The sequence below is a fragment of the Haemaphysalis longicornis genome, unplaced genomic scaffold (assembly GCF_048455015.1).
Source record: "Haemaphysalis longicornis isolate Haplotype H1 unplaced genomic scaffold, Haemaphysalis longicornis Haplotype H1 scaffold_10, whole genome shotgun sequence".
NCBI classification, from domain to species: Eukaryota; Metazoa; Arthropoda; class Arachnida; order Ixodida; family Ixodidae; genus Haemaphysalis; species Haemaphysalis longicornis.
This window is the reverse complement of record NW_027526204.1, coordinates 69,434,025-69,450,847: the sequence shown is the minus strand read 5'-3', so window position 1 is coordinate 69,450,847 and position 16,823 is coordinate 69,434,025. Positions and strand designations below refer to the sequence as shown.

The 16,823-nt window shown below is 50.0% G+C and overlaps 1 protein-coding gene across 2 annotated transcripts in view; it reads left to right on the top strand.

Moving 5' to 3' along the window:
- LOC144158691 (uncharacterized) overlaps positions 1 to 6,156 on the top strand; it is a 35,704-nt gene extending 29,548 nt beyond the window's left edge. The window contains exon 5 of one of the 2 annotated variants that reach the window (XM_077689740.1): positions 2,728 to 6,156. In XM_077689740.1, the coding sequence (XP_077545866.1) occupies positions 2,728 to 3,988 (1,261 nt within the window). In that variant the 3' untranslated portion in view covers positions 3,989 to 6,156. Of the gene's footprint in view, positions 1 to 89; positions 470 to 2,727 lie in introns of those variants that run through there. The other variant, XM_077689741.1, reaches the window with a different exon arrangement.
- Positions 6,157 to 16,823: the final 10,667 nt, after the last annotated feature.

Below are 16,823 nucleotides of genomic sequence, written 5' to 3'. Positions count from 1 at the left end.
CGGCGCACTCTTTGCAAAAAGGCTGCATGCCTCGAGTTTGCCAGCGAAAAGCGGGCGATAATCCTGCGTCGCACCTCTCGCCCCCCCAGGAGCAAGAAATTGGAGCTGGAGGAAGGCTCCTCGGCACTGTCCGTGTCGTCACCCTCGTCGTCGTCGTCGTCGTCGCTGCTGCTGCTGCTGCTGGAGCCGTCATCGCAGGGGGGCTCCAACAAACACAGGTTGTGCAACGCACAACACGCTGCGACGATGTCGCTAGCCTTATGAGGCTCATACTGGAGTGTGCGGTAGCGCTGCAGGCAACGGAAGCGGCTCTTCAGCAAGCCAATGCAGCGCTCCACCACAGACCTCATCGCAGCGTGCGCAACGTTGTACTTTCCCTCCGGTGTTTGAGGCCCTGGATGACGGGCAACAGGCGTCATGAGCCATGGCTCCAGCGGGTAAGCACCGTCGCCCAGGAAAACCTCGCCTGGTGCTACCCGCCGCTCCTCGATGAGGCGACGACGAAAGTGTTACGCGCGCCAGACAAAGGCGTCGTGCCACGACCCTGGCGCGCCCGTCTGCACGCCTATGATGCGCATGCGCGCATCACACACCTGCAAGAAAAGTGAAAGGAAAGTGTATAAGCACTAGTGCAACACGTTTTTCATTTGTCACGGTCAGTACAAGTGACGAGGGAGTGTTGAGGCAACATTTGCACGGGAGAACACTGGATAGCAGACTTCGAACTGTCCATAATGGCAGAAATAAACCCTGCGCAGTTTTAATACCTTCCTCTGCTTTATCCACCACACAAAAAACTAGTACGGTGGAAGGTGACAGGCAATATGGATGGTGCAGTTCAAAACGAACATGCATTCGCCTATAATTATGCTCTTTATTGCTTCTTTGATTTTAGTTCGAAGTGGTTGTGCTTTTAATACCCGTGCCACGCGTACACGAAAAATGACATTAAATGCTTAATGCCTTACGTTTTAATGCCATTAATTTGCTGCTACACGCAAAAAATCTAATGCCATTCGCTTTAATGTCATTTTGGTTTAAGCATTCCGCACAACTCATTTACCTTCGCGAACGCCTTCAGTCTGCCTACTCTCGAACGCGATGAGCGCCAAATGAAGCCAAAGAAACTCTCAGCACCACACTGTTGACGCGGAAATGTAGTTCGAAATATGACGATTTTTCGTACACAATTGGGGGCGACGTTTTCAAGAAGACGAAGTTCACTAGAACAGAGGCAAAAGTAAGAACATTGCGTTACTCTCCGTGTTAAATTTTTCGGATTTGGTTACCGCTGGCCGGCGACGGCATGCTGAAGCTACTTTTACAAACGGCTCAAACCATTTGTTTCCGTAAACGAGTCGTACTCACCAACAAGACGTTGAGGGCGTAATACCCCTTCCTCGTCCAGTACCGTTGTGCTCGCCTGGGGTCCCGCATCCTCGGTTTGCTGATGGCGACCAAGGTGCCGTCGAGGCACCCCAAGACACCGGGGATTTTCCCGCGCCGCAGGAACTCGCGCTTGATGGCCGCCTTCTCCGGTGTCGAGGGAAACCGCACCCAGCCCCTGATGCGCCCCACCTCCGTAAGCGCCTTCGCAACGGCGTGAATGCTGCGGCTGACCGACGGCTGTGACATGCCGAGAGTATCGTCGCTACCGACCATCTGTTGAAAGCTGCCGGTAGCGAAGAACCTCAGCGCGCACATCACTTTTGCTTCCGTCGACAGCCCCGTCGCACCGCGAGGCCTAACGCGCTCGTCCAGTGCGTCGCAGAGCATCCGCGCCGTGGCCTTATTTACACGGAAACGGCGCTTGAAGTGGCGGTCGCTCAGCACGAATGGGTCCCCATGTCGGCGTTCAGGCACGGGATCCTCCAGCTCCAACAGAAGTGCAAACACAGGAGGCATATATGCAGCCATTTCACAATCCGACGCACTCTCGACTGCGCCGGATTTCACCCGCCGGTCGCAGGAGAACGAGCGGGAGCCTTTGGCTACGTGACGTCACCAAAAAATAGCCAAAATATAGCCGCGTGACGTAGGCCGGCTGACGTTTTCCGCTCCGAGCCAATCGTGAGAGCCCATTTTCTCCTCTCTCTAAACAACCGCGTCGGAAGGGCGCCGGAAATCGTTCCGGCGCGCGTCGGATGACCAGCAGAATACGGCCCCAGGTTGCTCCTGCTGTGTTTTCTGCACAAGTAAACCGTTCAGTTTTGTAGGCTTAAGTAACCTTTATATTGCACCAGAAAATGACCTTATGAACCTTTGAATTCACCATATATCAAGCTTTTATTCATTGTGTATTTGGGTACATGCAATGAATGAAGTAGTAATCCTTTAATGATACACCTAAATGCTGCTACCAGACGGATTAGTATGGCCCAATTAAAGTTTACTTTTGCATTTTTGCAGTTTACTTTTGCAAATTTAAAGCACTAGACTTGCAACGTGATCTATGAGTGTGTAACCTGCCGCAACACTATTCTGTCGAAGAATGTTTGACTGAAGGGCTAGGAAACTGCGAAAATATTTTCACACCTTAAATTTTCTCTGGTGCACGCATTGTAAAGAGTTTGTGTAAATACACTTATTGGGTTGAGACCTAGTTTGGTAGGTCGTAAATATTGCATTTTGCTTGCGCTTTGTAATATTGTCATTCCATATTTCCTACCCTTGTGTCTCATTTTGCCAATATAGAAGTGTTTCATTGACTGTGAAAAACTTTTTCAGAGGGAAGCTTCATTCCTGCCTGTCCTGTCAGCAATGCAACCATCCGCCTCGTCAAGTGAAAATGCGTGCCAGTAAGATGTGCTACACCTGCACTGTTTGCAAAGAAAGATTTCGTGAAAAATGCAGCCTGGATAGCCACATGTCAGTGCACTCTGGCAAGAAACCCTTTGTGTGCAGCACCTGTCATAAGAACTTCACTCGAAAAATCCACCTGGTTGATCATGAGAGGTTGCACTCTGGCGAGAAGCCATATGTGTGCCGCACCTGTCAGAAGAGCTTTACTCAAAGAACCCACCTGGTTTATCATGAGAGACTTCACTCTGGCGAGAAACCGTATGTGTGCAGCAGCTGTCAAAAAAGCTTTACTCAAAGAAGCCAGCTTGTTGATCATGAGAGATCACACTCTGGTGAGAGGCCATATGTGTGCAGCACTTGTCCGAAGAGCTTTAGTCAAAGAGCTAGACTGGTTGTTCATGAACGATTGCACTCTGGGGAGAGGCCCTATGTGTGCAGCACCTGTCAGAAGAGCTTTACTGAAAGAGCTACCCTGGTAGTTCATGAAAGAATGCATTCTGGCAAGAAGCCTTATGTGTGTAGCACTTGCCAGAAGAGCTTTGCGCACAGATCCAGCTTGATTTACCATAAAAGATTGCACTCTGGCAAGAGGCCCTATAGGTGTAGCAACTGTCAAAAGAGCTTTGCACAGAGATCCATGTTGGTTTATCATGAAAGATTGCATTCTGGAGAGAGGCCTTATATTTGTCGCACCTGTCAGAAGAGCTTTGCAGACAGATCCGCATTGGTTAATCATGAAAGAATGCACTCTGGAGAGAGGCCTTATGTGTGTAGCACCTGTAAGAAGAGCTTCGCATACAGATCTTCATTGATTATTCATGAAAGGCAGCACACTGGTGAGAGGCCTTTTGTGTGTAGCACCTGTCAGAAGGGGTTTTCTAGGAAAAGTGACCTGGTGAAGCATGAACGGTTGCATTCTGGCATCAAGCCCCATGTGTGTGGCACATGTCACAAGAGCTTTGCTCGAAAACACGACTTGGGTAAACATGAAAAGTTGCACTCTGGAGAGAGTAGTTTTGTGTGCAGCACGTGTCAGAAGAGCTTTGCTAGAAAATCTAGCCTGGTTGCTCATGAAAGATTGCACTCTGGCAAGAGTCCCTATGTGTGCAGTACCTGTCAAAAGAGTTTTATTCATAAATCCAGCCTGGTGTCTCATAAAAAAGTGCACTCTGAGAAAAGACCATAATTGTGCACTTCCTGTAAAACGTACACATAGCAAGGGGACTTGATTGCTCATTAACAGTAGACAGATTTAGTTGGGCATTCCGGGCGTTAGCATATTGCTGGGCGTAAAGCGGAGCGTACGCTCGTCGCGTCGCGCCCATGGGTAGTTTTAGTACAGCGTTTTTCGTAGCGTGCGCTAACACTTGTGGCGCCACCTGTTGGACCCAACGCAAAGTACCCAAATTTGACCTTTTTTACGTGGCTACCCAAGGCAAGCTGTATCTGGACGGTGTATTTTTTTTTCAATTCGTTAACGCTGGTTTCAGTTGTAAAAATCTTGTAAGTGTGATAATAAAGACCCTCTTACCTTGATTCAGTATTAGGGGAAAATATGATACACCGTTCACGATTGTTTTGCTCAACCTCGCAACGCTGAAGTTTTGAAGCAACACGCAGTGCTCGGGATACTCACTTTATTCAGCTCTGAAATATGGAAGGACCATGCAACAAATGCAACTGAGCATGGCATGCGGCGCTAATACGACGTGCAAAATGAAACAGCGGGTAGGCTGGCACGGCAGTTTAGTGATACACTTCACCCGGGTGTAGCAACTAAATAAAATATACAATGCGTTCCTATTGCTCACTTCCCCTTATTTGTGGAGTCCATATACAAATTCTTCACGTTTCAGACGGGTAGCGCAATGTTCCCGGCTCACACCCATGGGCACGACGAGAGCGCAGGCGAAAATTGTTCAATTCCCGAAATGGAGGCCGCCGATCTGCACCAACACTGCGCGCATTCCACCACCGCGACACGCACACAAACACGGCCACCCGCTTCGGGAGCCATCCAGGCTGTCCTTGGTCGTTCATTTCTGGTCTCTATGCCTGTTGGAACTGAAACGTTCGCGCCTAACGAGAAAAACACGCGACATTCCACGTTTTCAGTCAGGGAACCTCCTGCCACGACCGGCTGCCAACATCGCCGAGGCAGCAGCTATTTTGGAAGCAAGGTGCCTTCCAGCAGGTCCACAGCGCCCCGCAAGCGCCCCGGAGCATACGCTCCCAGCCGTTGCGTGCGTAGCACCGCATCGTCGGGGCGTTTACGTAGCGTACTGCGCATGCGCAGTCGTGGGCCACCCTGTTGGGGCGTACGCTCGTCCGGAGTGCGCACCCAACTAAATCTGTAGTTACACTTCTGTGGGAGCCCATACATTTGCAGTGTCTAAATGAGCTTAATAACACAGACCGCCTTGTTTTAAATAAATGTTTGCAATAATGTGAGGCAGTATGTGTGTAGTATCTATTGGAATAGTTTCACCGGTGCAAGTCACCTGTATGATCATTTGAATGACTTTACCCCTTGCAGGATGTGTGTTTATTACATCAGGAAAGCTTTTTCTCAGTTTTTTACTACTCGAAATGATGGCACTTTGGAGACAACTTGAACATTTCGTAAAAACTGTTCTGTACAAGCAGTTCCACTCTCATGAAAAGCTGTGTTTGCTATGCATGTCCAAAACGATTTTGCTCAAAAGTACGTTTGATATATTGTAAACAATCCATTGTCGAGAAAAATCTCATGGCTGTAGCATTTGTCATAATGTGGTTGTTTTTAATTTGCTGTTAAATAAGGACAAAATATTGTAAACACGCTATAAAGGCACCATGTTTGCAAGGTGGGTCAGAAATGTTTTAGATGCGAAGCATCTCGTGCTCGAGGCTGTGTCCCTCCCTCCCTTGTTGTCGTTGTCCGCCGTCCGCACTCTGCTGCTCATGCGCGTCTCTTCAGCCCCATCAGCGTTTGGCCTGACGTCAGCGCAGTACACTATAAAAAGAAATAGTTAGGCGGCGCCCGGTTTCGATCCCATGACTGGCCGCAATGGGAGGTATGTGGCACTCTTCCCACTGCACTACAAACCGAGATGGGAGCATGTGGTACGAACGCGCCTTATGTCCTTCACTCATTCAAACTGCGCCAAGAAGCTACTGATACAACGAAGGCACGTGAAGCCGAACGTCAATGGAAATGACATTAGAGGAGGATGTTGAATTTCCCGTGGGAAAGCTGAGGCGGGAAGCGCCGCGTGCCTTGCAGCTCAACCAGAGAAGAGGGCGGGCAGCGGGGTAGGAGTGTGAGCACGCAATAAAGAAAGATGAGAACCAGGAGGAGTTCGATCAACCCGCCGCGGTGGCTCAGTGGCTAAGGCGTTGCGCTGCTGAGCACGAGGTCGCGGGTTCGATTCCCGGCCGCGGCGGCCGCTTTTCTGATGGAGGCGAAAAGCAAAAACGCCCGTGTGTACGAGATTTCGGCGCACGTTAAAGATCCCCAGGTGGTCAAAATTAATCCGGAGCCCTCCACTACGGCGCGCCTCATCGCCTGCGTTGCGTCGGCGCGTTAAACCCCACAATCAATCAATCAGGAGTTCGATCAGGTAACGCAGGTGTTGGTCTCTTCGCTGTCTCTACATTTCTCTACATGAGGGTTCACACTACGTTCCTATTCGTGCTCCGATAAATGAAACAACGGCAACACAATGGAACCTACACGGAACCCCCATGATGCTTCACATCCTCCTCATGGTTCCCCACGGAACGATGTTGTCATATTTTTTCCAAAAATAGTCACTTATTAAAGGGGTTCTGGAGCACCCGCTCATATAAACATGGTAATCACCTCCTCTTTGAACTTTGTTAAAATGATAGGTGTTACTGGAGCTATTGTAAATAAAAACAGCGTGTTTTTACTGTGGTGCATTCCCTTCTCGGATTGTTTCTCTGCACAGCATGAGCACTCCCCTCAGTAGTGCTCATGATGCCCAGCTGCTCGTTGACATCTCCCACCACCTGCCGCGGTGGCTCAGTGGCTAAGGCGTTGTGCAGCTGAGAACGAGGTCGCGGGTTCAATTCCTGGCCGTGGAAGCTGCTTTTCGGATGGAGGCGAAAAGCAAAAACGCCAGTGTGTATGAGATTTCGGTGCACGTTAAAGATCCCCAGGTGGTCAAAATTAATCCGGAGCCCTTACGCTCCATGGGATACCCAAGCAGTAACAGCAAGAAAATTTGAACAATCATTAAAATCAAGTAAGTGTTTTCTGTTAAGTAAGCTCCTATCCCATGCAAAAGACAATCAGGGAGCCCAAGAGTTAGGAGGCCAGGGAGCTTATCCTGTGGCATTATTATTTCATTGTATCAATATGGCATCTGTGATGACACTTTTGCAAGCTTTTATTATCAAGGGCGACAGCGATGTCCCTGTCACCATCATTCATCTCAACAGCTTCATCAGCTGCACTTTTCGTTGAGACCTTGGCGGCAGCTCCAGTGTGGCTTACGAGCATGGTACTTAATTTACAAGCTATCGGTGGTTTGCAAAGGTTTAGCAGGGCAATGCAGGATGTAAAATCATCAAATACCCCAAGGTTTGTTTCAAAGGGGCCAGAACGCCTTTTTTATGTTTGCAACACTGACACATTTTTGTTTAATCCTAGATTCTTTTGTTAAATTGGCAGTAATGATGGGGCACATTTCAATAAGAGGCATTCTGAATAACTATTGTTTTGAAAAGTATTGTGTTTGAAGTAGAAATACGACGTTCAAAGAAACGCAGCTGTGGAAAGTTAACAGAGATAAGCTTCCCAAATTGCAAAGAATGCCTTATATTATGCCATCAATGTTTTTGTTTATGATGTGTCTGACTTCGAGTTGTCTCTTATTAATGACACCCATGATCACAGATAATGCTCATGAAGCTGAAGAGTGGAGGGCAAACAATTGTAAGAGCCGCAAGAATGCTGAAGCAGTTCGTCTGCCAGCAAAAAAGGTGAGACCTATGCAGTCATAGTCACAGAGGTGACCCTTCATTCTGGCAGCATTTTAATGTTTTTCTTTAGGACATCTGCATAGTGTGACGCAGCTGCTGCCACTATTGCACTTTCACCCTTAATGCGTACCCAGGTCTCTAAACAAGCCCTTCATGCTGTTCACTTGCTGCAGCACAGTGTTGACGGCTATCTGTTTTTATTGTGGTGCACCATATTGAAAATCTTGGTGGGCGGTTTTTGCTGTCATAGTTTGACGACCTTGTCGGACAAAAAAGAGCTAGCTCGATAATGGACCTTAGATTGGTGTGTGCCATGACGTCGACCCATTATTGACTTTTCATTGGAAAACGTAGTACAGTTAAACCTCGTTATAACAAAATTGAGGGGGCGCCGCGATTTGCTCGTTATAGCTGTAGCCGACATTTACTGCAAATATTATGCATTGTAGTTGCCTAAAACAAAAAGCGGGCGAAATAGCATCTTGCTGCACTGTGGTAGTCAGTAAAATAAACACGTTCCGGAGGTAAAAAGGAAAAGTCATGAACCTACTTTATCGCAGTTCAAAACTCGTATTTGAAACAGACTTGGATATGAAGAAGTCCGTAATTGGACGTTGATGCACCTTCCTGATCCGAGGGATGGCTCCCTCAGCTGCGGCCGCTATGTTCACGCCATCTCCGCCGCCCTTGTGCGCCCCGAAGTAGCGGCGCACCATGTCCACCACATCCTAGTGCCTCTGATGCCGTCCTTAGCGCTTCCTTTCACACCACGTGCAACAGCGCTGACGATGGACTCTCGGTTGCTCACGATGGTTGACAGCGTACTCGTCCACACGTCAATCTCTTGCCACCTTACCACAGAGTGTTGAGAAAAGCAGTGATTGCGGTGATTGAGAAATGATTGGCTTCAGACCTGGGCCCGTTTGCCCGTACGCATAAGTTCCCGATTAAGTTCCCGCTTACGAATAAGACGCCAATAAGTCGAATTCCACCACGACAAATAAGCCGGTTGCCAGAAAACCAGATGGAAACACTACGTTAACCGAGCGTTTGTGTCAGTTTCGGGCAAACGACTTAATACCTAGACAGCGCTAAAGTCGTAGTTGAGAACTTATTCCCACACTTATCGCGTTCGGGCAAACGGGCCCTGGTCTCTCAACTCAAGATATACTCATACAGCTATCAGAACAAATTATCAAACCATCCACCGGCCTAGACACATCGGTGATACTGGCCCTGGACCTGACAAAAGCATTTGACAATGTCTCGCACGAGGCCATAATGTCGGGTCTGGGATTGGTCAATCCGGGTGAGAGGAGCTACAATTATATCAGGGACTTTTTGTCAAACCGGACAGCCGCCATACATCTAGACAGCCTTGTCTCAGATACATTCCCGCTAGGCAGTCGTGGCACTCCACAAGGAGCCATACTGTCACCATTACTCTTTAACCTTGCAATCATAGACATACCTAAGAAATTAGCACGGATCCCCCACCTCTACCACAGCCTCTACGCAGATGATATCACCCTCTGCATGAACCGGGGGAGGGATGGGCACATTGAAGAAACACTGCAAAGAGGCATAGAAGTAGTGGTGGAGGAGGCCAGGAGAGCGGGTTTGGCCTGCTCTCCGGCAGAGGCTGAGCTACTTGTTATTCCCCCGAACCAGAAAAAACGGCTTCACTCCAGCATCAAACTCCATATTGAAGGTAGAGAGATCCCGGAGGTCCCGGCCGTCAAAGTCCTAGGGCTGCACATACAATCCAGTAGACTAAATCACAAATTTATCCAAACAATAGAGTGGCATATAAACCAAACTATTGGTTTGCTCAAAAGGGTCACCAATAGGAACTCAGGCTTGACCAAGCAGAACAGGGTTCGCCTAATCCAAGCCTTCGTCGGGAACAGAATACTTTACTCGATTCCATACCTTAAACTAACAGCTGCCGAAACCAACAAAATTGATGTCCTCATTAGACGCGCCTACAAGGCAGCACTGTCTTCCGCCCGGCACGTCCACTACCAAACTGGAAGCGTTAGGCCTTCACAGCAAGGCCAGCGAACTAGTTGAAGCCCACCTAATGGGACACTACGAACGCCTCGCTCGCACACCCACAGGGAGACACATACTGAGCAAACTAGGAATAGGATATCACACACTATATCAGGACGCGAAAACAGTTCCCCCTAGTATTCACTCTCATACTGTAGCCAAACCACTTCCCCGCAACATGCAGCCCACGTACCACTCCGAACGCAGGAAACAACGAGCCGCGCCCTGCACAAGAAGTATAAAAATGATGCGCAAGTCGTGTACGTCGATGCAGCAGAGTACAGACACAAGGAGGCTTTCACCGCAATTGCCGTGCAAAATTACCCCAACACCAGCATTCTCGATTCTATAACAGTCCAGACGCCCATCCCAGAACCGGCGGAAGAGGCAGCAATAGGATTTGCCCTTTCACTCACCCCCACACCCGCAACAATCATTACAGATTCTAAAACTGCTCTCCAAAATTTTGCCGCTGGTCGCATATCCCCAACGGTGCTCAAAATTTTGCTCAGGAACCCCCCGCAATCCCCAGTACAACTGATCTGGACCCCTGAGCATTCTGGGCTCGCGGGGAACGAGGCGGCCCATGACCTAGCCCGAGGATTTACTATCCGGGCAGGGCCGAACCCGTATCCTTACCACGGAGCCCGGTCTGCACGGGTCCGTCTGATCGGTTTTCACGATATTACTACCTACTATCTCCTCTCCCGCCGGATCTATCCTCGGGCGGACAAATCCTTGACATTAGAGCAAAGCCACGTCTGGCGCCAACTCCAGACGGGAGTCTTTCCCAATCCGGCCACCATGACCCATGTCCACCCCAGCCTTTATTCAACCTCGGCGTGCCCCTTATGTGGCGCCCATGCCAACCTGGCCCACATTATGTGGGCATGCCCCCAGGACCCTTTCCCCAAAATCCCCTCTGAGGAGAGGCGGGAGGCCTCGCTTCGCAGCCCCGACCCGGACCTACAGGTCCGCCTAGTCAAGAGGGCGGAAGAGGTCGCCGGAAGGCACCAGCCAACGGCCACCACGGGACCGCCAACATAAGCCAAGGAGAAGACGTCCAGGACTGGGCGGGCCTTCAGCCCGTTACCTGCCACCACCATTAGGAATTCGATTCTCCTCGAGACACTTCCTCAAAATAAACTTTATCTTTCTCTCTACCACGGAGTGCACCTTACCTTCCTTCGTACCCGATGCGACGGCTTTTATCATAGCCGTCTTCTGTTCAAGCGTGATAGTCCTTCGCTTTCGATTCCCGCCTGTCGCACTCGCGTTGTTGGAATCACGCGGGCATTACGATAAAAGATTAGCCTGAAGACTGCCAAAACCCACTTACACACAACTACGCACCGACGTCGGCGATATGAATAGGGTAGGAGGGGGGGAGAGGAAGGCGGCGCAACCGCGCGCCGTGTGCATTGGAGTTCTTCTTGGACTCAGTTCTCGGACTTACCGTGGATAGTCCACGGGTAGTCCGAGGATTCCCCGAAGCCATAGGGATACACGGGAAAATTGAACGTCGGACTGCTTCTCGGAGAGCTTGCAGTGAGTCTGAGACTGTAAATCGAAGGGCCCCATTGTCTGCATGCCGTGCGCAGCGAGAGGTGGGTGTTGGCTTCGCGGGCGCAGCGTCCGCATTGAGCGCCATCCAGCTTTGGGCGCGTGGCGGGAGTTTTGAACTGCTAATACAGTTGCCGCGTCGCGCACTGTCTCAAATCCGCAAATAGTTCATGCAGCACATATGTGCACTGTTTCTTGAGTTACGCAATTACGAAGCTGTCACTCTTTGCTCTAACTTGTGGAAACAGCCAGTAAAGAAAACAGTGGGAATGCAGTGTAATAAGTAGGCATGGCCTGTGTCGCTTTTGGTCCTGTCTTCTATTTTTCCCCCACTGTAATTTTACTGTTTGCAGTGGCGTACCTCCGGGTGATAAAAAGGGTCATTTGATTTAGAGCCGACCAGCACTAAAAAACTGTCTCTAAGGGACTATCTTACCACACTGAGCACTTGAACCAATTAGTTAAATGCAGGTGACCAGTTTGTGCTGTACCTAGGACTGTCTATGAATGAAGCTTATTTCACAGCTTCATTACAGTGTGAAATGCCCTACCCTTGTGCCCCTCATGATTCTCGTCAAAATTTCAGCAGCCCCTTTTGTTTACTTGAATAATGCTTACCCACAATGGTGATGTCCTTTGACGCAAGTATTATATAGGTTGTTCAACTCATTTCTGTAAATGTGCCCCAGTGAAACACGAGTGGTTATTGGAAAACTGCAGCATGTGTTTACAGAGCTGCGTAAGAAGCTTTGGTAAACGCATCCCCAGGCTTTGCTCCCTGTTTGTGGGGTCTCAAGACAACATGCTCCTACTCCTGCAGGCAAAAGCTACATGAACTCGGCACCAGGGTGTCAACATGAGCAGATGCACAAGAATGTAACACTGATTTTGATGGGGAAACTATTGCTTTTACAAGGTTTCTCCAATGCAGGTGTGCACAATGTTCAGTTCATATATCTAGTCATAGCATGGCAGACTTGACAGAAGAGAGAAGTTTTCATGCGATGTGTGCTGTCCTGTTGGTAATTTCTTCCATTTCAATGAAGACCATTCTACTGAAATAAAAGGGTGATGCTAGTTGGGCGTCTTGGGAGCTTCAAAATTAGGTAGTATGCACGTATCAGCGATGGCCTAAAAGGTGCTGTTCCACTGAAGCCTCTAAAAATATGCAAAAATACAGTAAAAGCTCCTTAATTCAAACCAGAAGGGGGCGCTTCCAGGTAATGATAGTTCGAACTAACGAAAGGAAAGAACAGCAGCACACTGACATTGCAAAGCAGATGGGCATGCAATACTTGGTAAAGTCTGTGGTAAGGCATAATGTGGAGACCATTCATGACACCAGGTATGTCATTTCGGACATGCTTATTTCTGCTTTGCAAGGAGTTATCAGTTATGGTGTCGGATACCACATCCAATACCTTTCAGAGATTTGACCTGTGGTGTAAGGTTTTGGTACGGTTTTCTCTAGAGACCTGCTTCTATAAGACAGCATGCCATCGCACTCGTGTTTTGGAACTCCTCTGCCATCTAAAACGTATTTGCCGCAAAGCAGCAAAACATGGAGCCTCTTTTTAAGCTCCGAACAGGGTGTCCCATGCCACCTTGCAGAGCTGCTGTTTCTTTAGCGGGTTTTTCAGGCGCAAGGGAATCTAAAGCTGAAAACGCCATTGCTGTGATGGGGAAAAGTGTATTGATGAAATGGGTGCATATAGTACATAAAACTACTCCAGTGCAAAAAGTTGGTTTTAAAATATCATTGAGGAGCGTGATCAGGCATGCAGTAAGGTAACAGTGTAATAGGGCTATGGTAAATATAACATCAAAAATGAATGCAGTAATGGAGTGGACAACAGACAAAACAATAATTCTCAGAGGTTGCCTCAGCTACATGCTAAAACTAATCAAATTTAAGAAACTAGTGTCATCAAGGTATTCTTAAGCTTGAAATTAAACAGGACAAACTGATAAAAGTATGGCAATGTATTGTGGCATACGTTAAAGAGCGTTGTTGAAGATTGCCACCAAGAATCAGAATCTACACAGCAGGCGTTCAAGGAGAGAGACTCCACTGCTTCAGGTCAGACATCATTTTCGTGCTGGTTTCGGACTACATACGTAGATACACAATCTTAAAGACATAGAGCACAATAGATGATGATGATGATATTTGATGATGATATTTTGGCTGTACCCTTTGAATCGGGTGGGTGTGCCGCGCACACGCTAGCCAGGACAAACAGAAAGAGAAATGCATGACAAACAACGACACTAACGCGGCCCGAACGAGACACAAACATATGGCACACCAAAAAGAAACACTTGACAACACTCAGCCACATACGAGAAACCAAGAAAAAAAAACAAAAAAGCCTAACATAACGAAGAATCTCAGAATGTACACTTAACGTCCCTCGGCTGCCGTCGCACACCAGCGTTCCAGGCGGCGCTTTGTACGCGCAACAGCGCGCACGTCCACCACACCGTCGGCGTCCCCGAAGCCGAGAGCTTCCTGCAGGGTCGGAGGCGGACCACTTTCGCGGATATTGTCACAGTGTCCGACACCAGCACAGCTTAAGATCAAATGTTCGGCGGACTCGTCCCCCTCGCCACAAGCACGGCACACCACACTGGCCACCTGGTCATCGAACGTTTTCTGGCGCACGAGAGTACGGAGGGCTCCCGCACGAGCCTCGAAGAGCAACGCACTCCCCAAGCTATTGTCGTACAGCTGGCAGCCACCGATCGAAGTCTTGTGTTGCGCGTAAACCGCCAGAGTGGGCTTTTCCCGCACAGCACGCTGCCACATCGCCTCCTCTTCCTCACGCACTCGACGGCGCGTGTCACGTGTCCAGGCCGCGGCAGTGTCCACAGAAACAGGCTCGCGGAAGAAGCCGTACTTCTTCTCCAAGAAGTACACACGGCGCGCCCAATTTGTGCGGATGCAAGTCGCCGCCAGATACTCGAACACGCGTCGCGCCCAGCGCTCCCGATGCATGAACTGGAGGCGACCGCGGTACGACAGCTTACTAGCCGCCTCACGTGCTTCAAAGGACAACCAGCCGAGGTCTCCCTGTACCGCTTCATTGGCCACATACCGATGACATCCTACAGCGGTGCGTCCCACTGCGCGCTGCTGTCTCTCGAGCCATTGCCGAGTGGACGTGGAGAGGCACACCACAGCATTCGCGAACGTGAGAGCCGGCACGTGCACCAACTTCCACAGGTCACGCACCATCAGGAAACGGTTGCAGCCCCACAAGCTTCGGCGGCGAAGAATGCACTGGCCACGAACGGCAGACTGACGCACCTTTGATTCGTGGTATGAGTACATGGAAGCACCGGCAGAAAGCACTACGCCCAGGTACTTATAACACGAACACATGCTGATTTCTTCCCCGCCGAGGGTACCTGCTGCGTCTCTGCTGGTTCCCGCGAAGGTAAGAACCGCAGACTTCTTGGCGCTGAACCGGAGTCCAAGCTGTGTTACCTCAGCGAAGCAGATGTCCAGCAGGGTCTGCAATTCCTGCGGGCACTCCGCCATAAGTACCAGATCATCGGTAAATGCAAGCCCTTGCAGGCGGTATTGCTCGTCCGCCCCAGTGGTGCTGTACCTGAGCCGAAAACCGAGACCACATTGGAGCAGTTTCCGCTCAATACTTGTGGCATACAAGATATACAGAAGCGGAGAGAGCGGACACCCTTGACGGAGGCCCCTAGTTACAGGGATTTGGTCTGACTGAGTCTGACCAAAGTGCGCTCTGATGGTGTTGCCCTCGTAGACACGTTGGACCGTCCGCACCAGCGTTTCTGAAAGCCCGAGACGACTGAGTTTCTGGAAAAGGGGGGCATGGGGGACAGTGTCGTACGCCTTTTCCACGTCCAAAAAGCAGCACATTAAAGAGCGCTGCTCCCTGATCGCGATTTCGGCACACTGTGTTAGTATAAACAGGTTATCGTCTAGACGACGGCCTGGACGAAACCCGTTCTGAAGTTCGGTCAGGAGCCGTTTGGACTCGGCCCACCCGCTCAGCCAATCCTTGAGGGCGCCCATGAAGATGCGGTACATGGCGCTGGTAACTGTGAGGGGTCGACAGTCTTCCAGGATATCGGCTTGACCACCTTGATTGGGTATAAGCGTCAGCCGACCGTGATGCCACTCTTCAGGAATGGGCTCACCCTCCAGAATGCCGGTAAACAGCACCGCCAGCTGTTCTCGTGTCGCTGGCCCGAAGCACTTCAATAGTCGCGCTGGTAAGCCATCCGGTCCGGTGGCCGTACGAGAGCTGAGTCGAGCCAAGACACGGTCGGCTGTTATGCTGGAGAACGCCCAGCGGAGTTGCGATGCTTCTAAATCAACCTCATGCGGGGTTAACAAGGGGCCGGTACCCATGACTACTTCATCTGCAGCTGGTGCGACATTGATGGAATCAGCATCTATGGAGCCGAACAAGCGAGTGAAGTGTTTATTCAGGTGCTCTTTGATATTGGGAACTTGTTGTCCCGTCACGGCATCCCTGAGTTGCTGCGGGGGCTCGTCTTTTCGGTCTAAGTTCTTAACATAGTGCCAGAACTTTTGGGACGTAGCCTTTCCCTCTTCCCGCATAGAGTGCAGCAGGCGCAGGTTATGCTCGGCAAGCTTAGACTGCACTAATGCTTGCACCCTGCGTTTGAGCGTCAGGTAGTGTTGCCAAGTCGTTATTGACGCCTCGGCGTCGCCTGCTTTGACTGCACTACGGTGGTCACGGTTTGCAGCGCGACGCGCTTGCCACGTGGTTTCCACCTCGCAGTCCCACCAACGATTCAACTTTGGTTGGTTGGATCCGCGTGCTCTGCTCATGTGCCGCTGCATAATGGAGCGGAGGACTGCCACAAAGTCATGATACGTAGCTGCCTCGCTTCTTCGGTGGCTGGTCTCAAACTCTGCGGCTACTGTCTCCATGGCCCGGTCTGGCAGGTACGTACCCGCGGTGGCACGTGGAAAGTAGTCACACCTCTTCTGGCCACCATGCGCGAAGTGAAGCAACAGGCGGTTGTGATCGCTCCCCAGGCTGTGCACGCCAGGCTCATCAATACAGAACATTTGGAGAAGGCCAGTGAGACGGGGAGACACCATATCAATTGTTGTAGCACTGCCACGCGCACACCAGGTGATTTGCCCTTGACAACGTTGACCAACGTTGGCGATTGCTAACTGCAAGTCGTCCGCCAACTGGAGCAGCAACCTGCCATTTGCATCGGTGAATCCATCCAGTTCAGTTACGTGACCATTGAAATCGCCTATAATGATTATTTCTTGGTCCTTGGCCCATTTTCTTGCATCATTTAAAACGCAGGTGAGCAGTTCCGCATTAGCTGCCTGGTGCGTTGCTACAACAGACAGGTACAAGACGCACACTGCCGTAGGTACACCC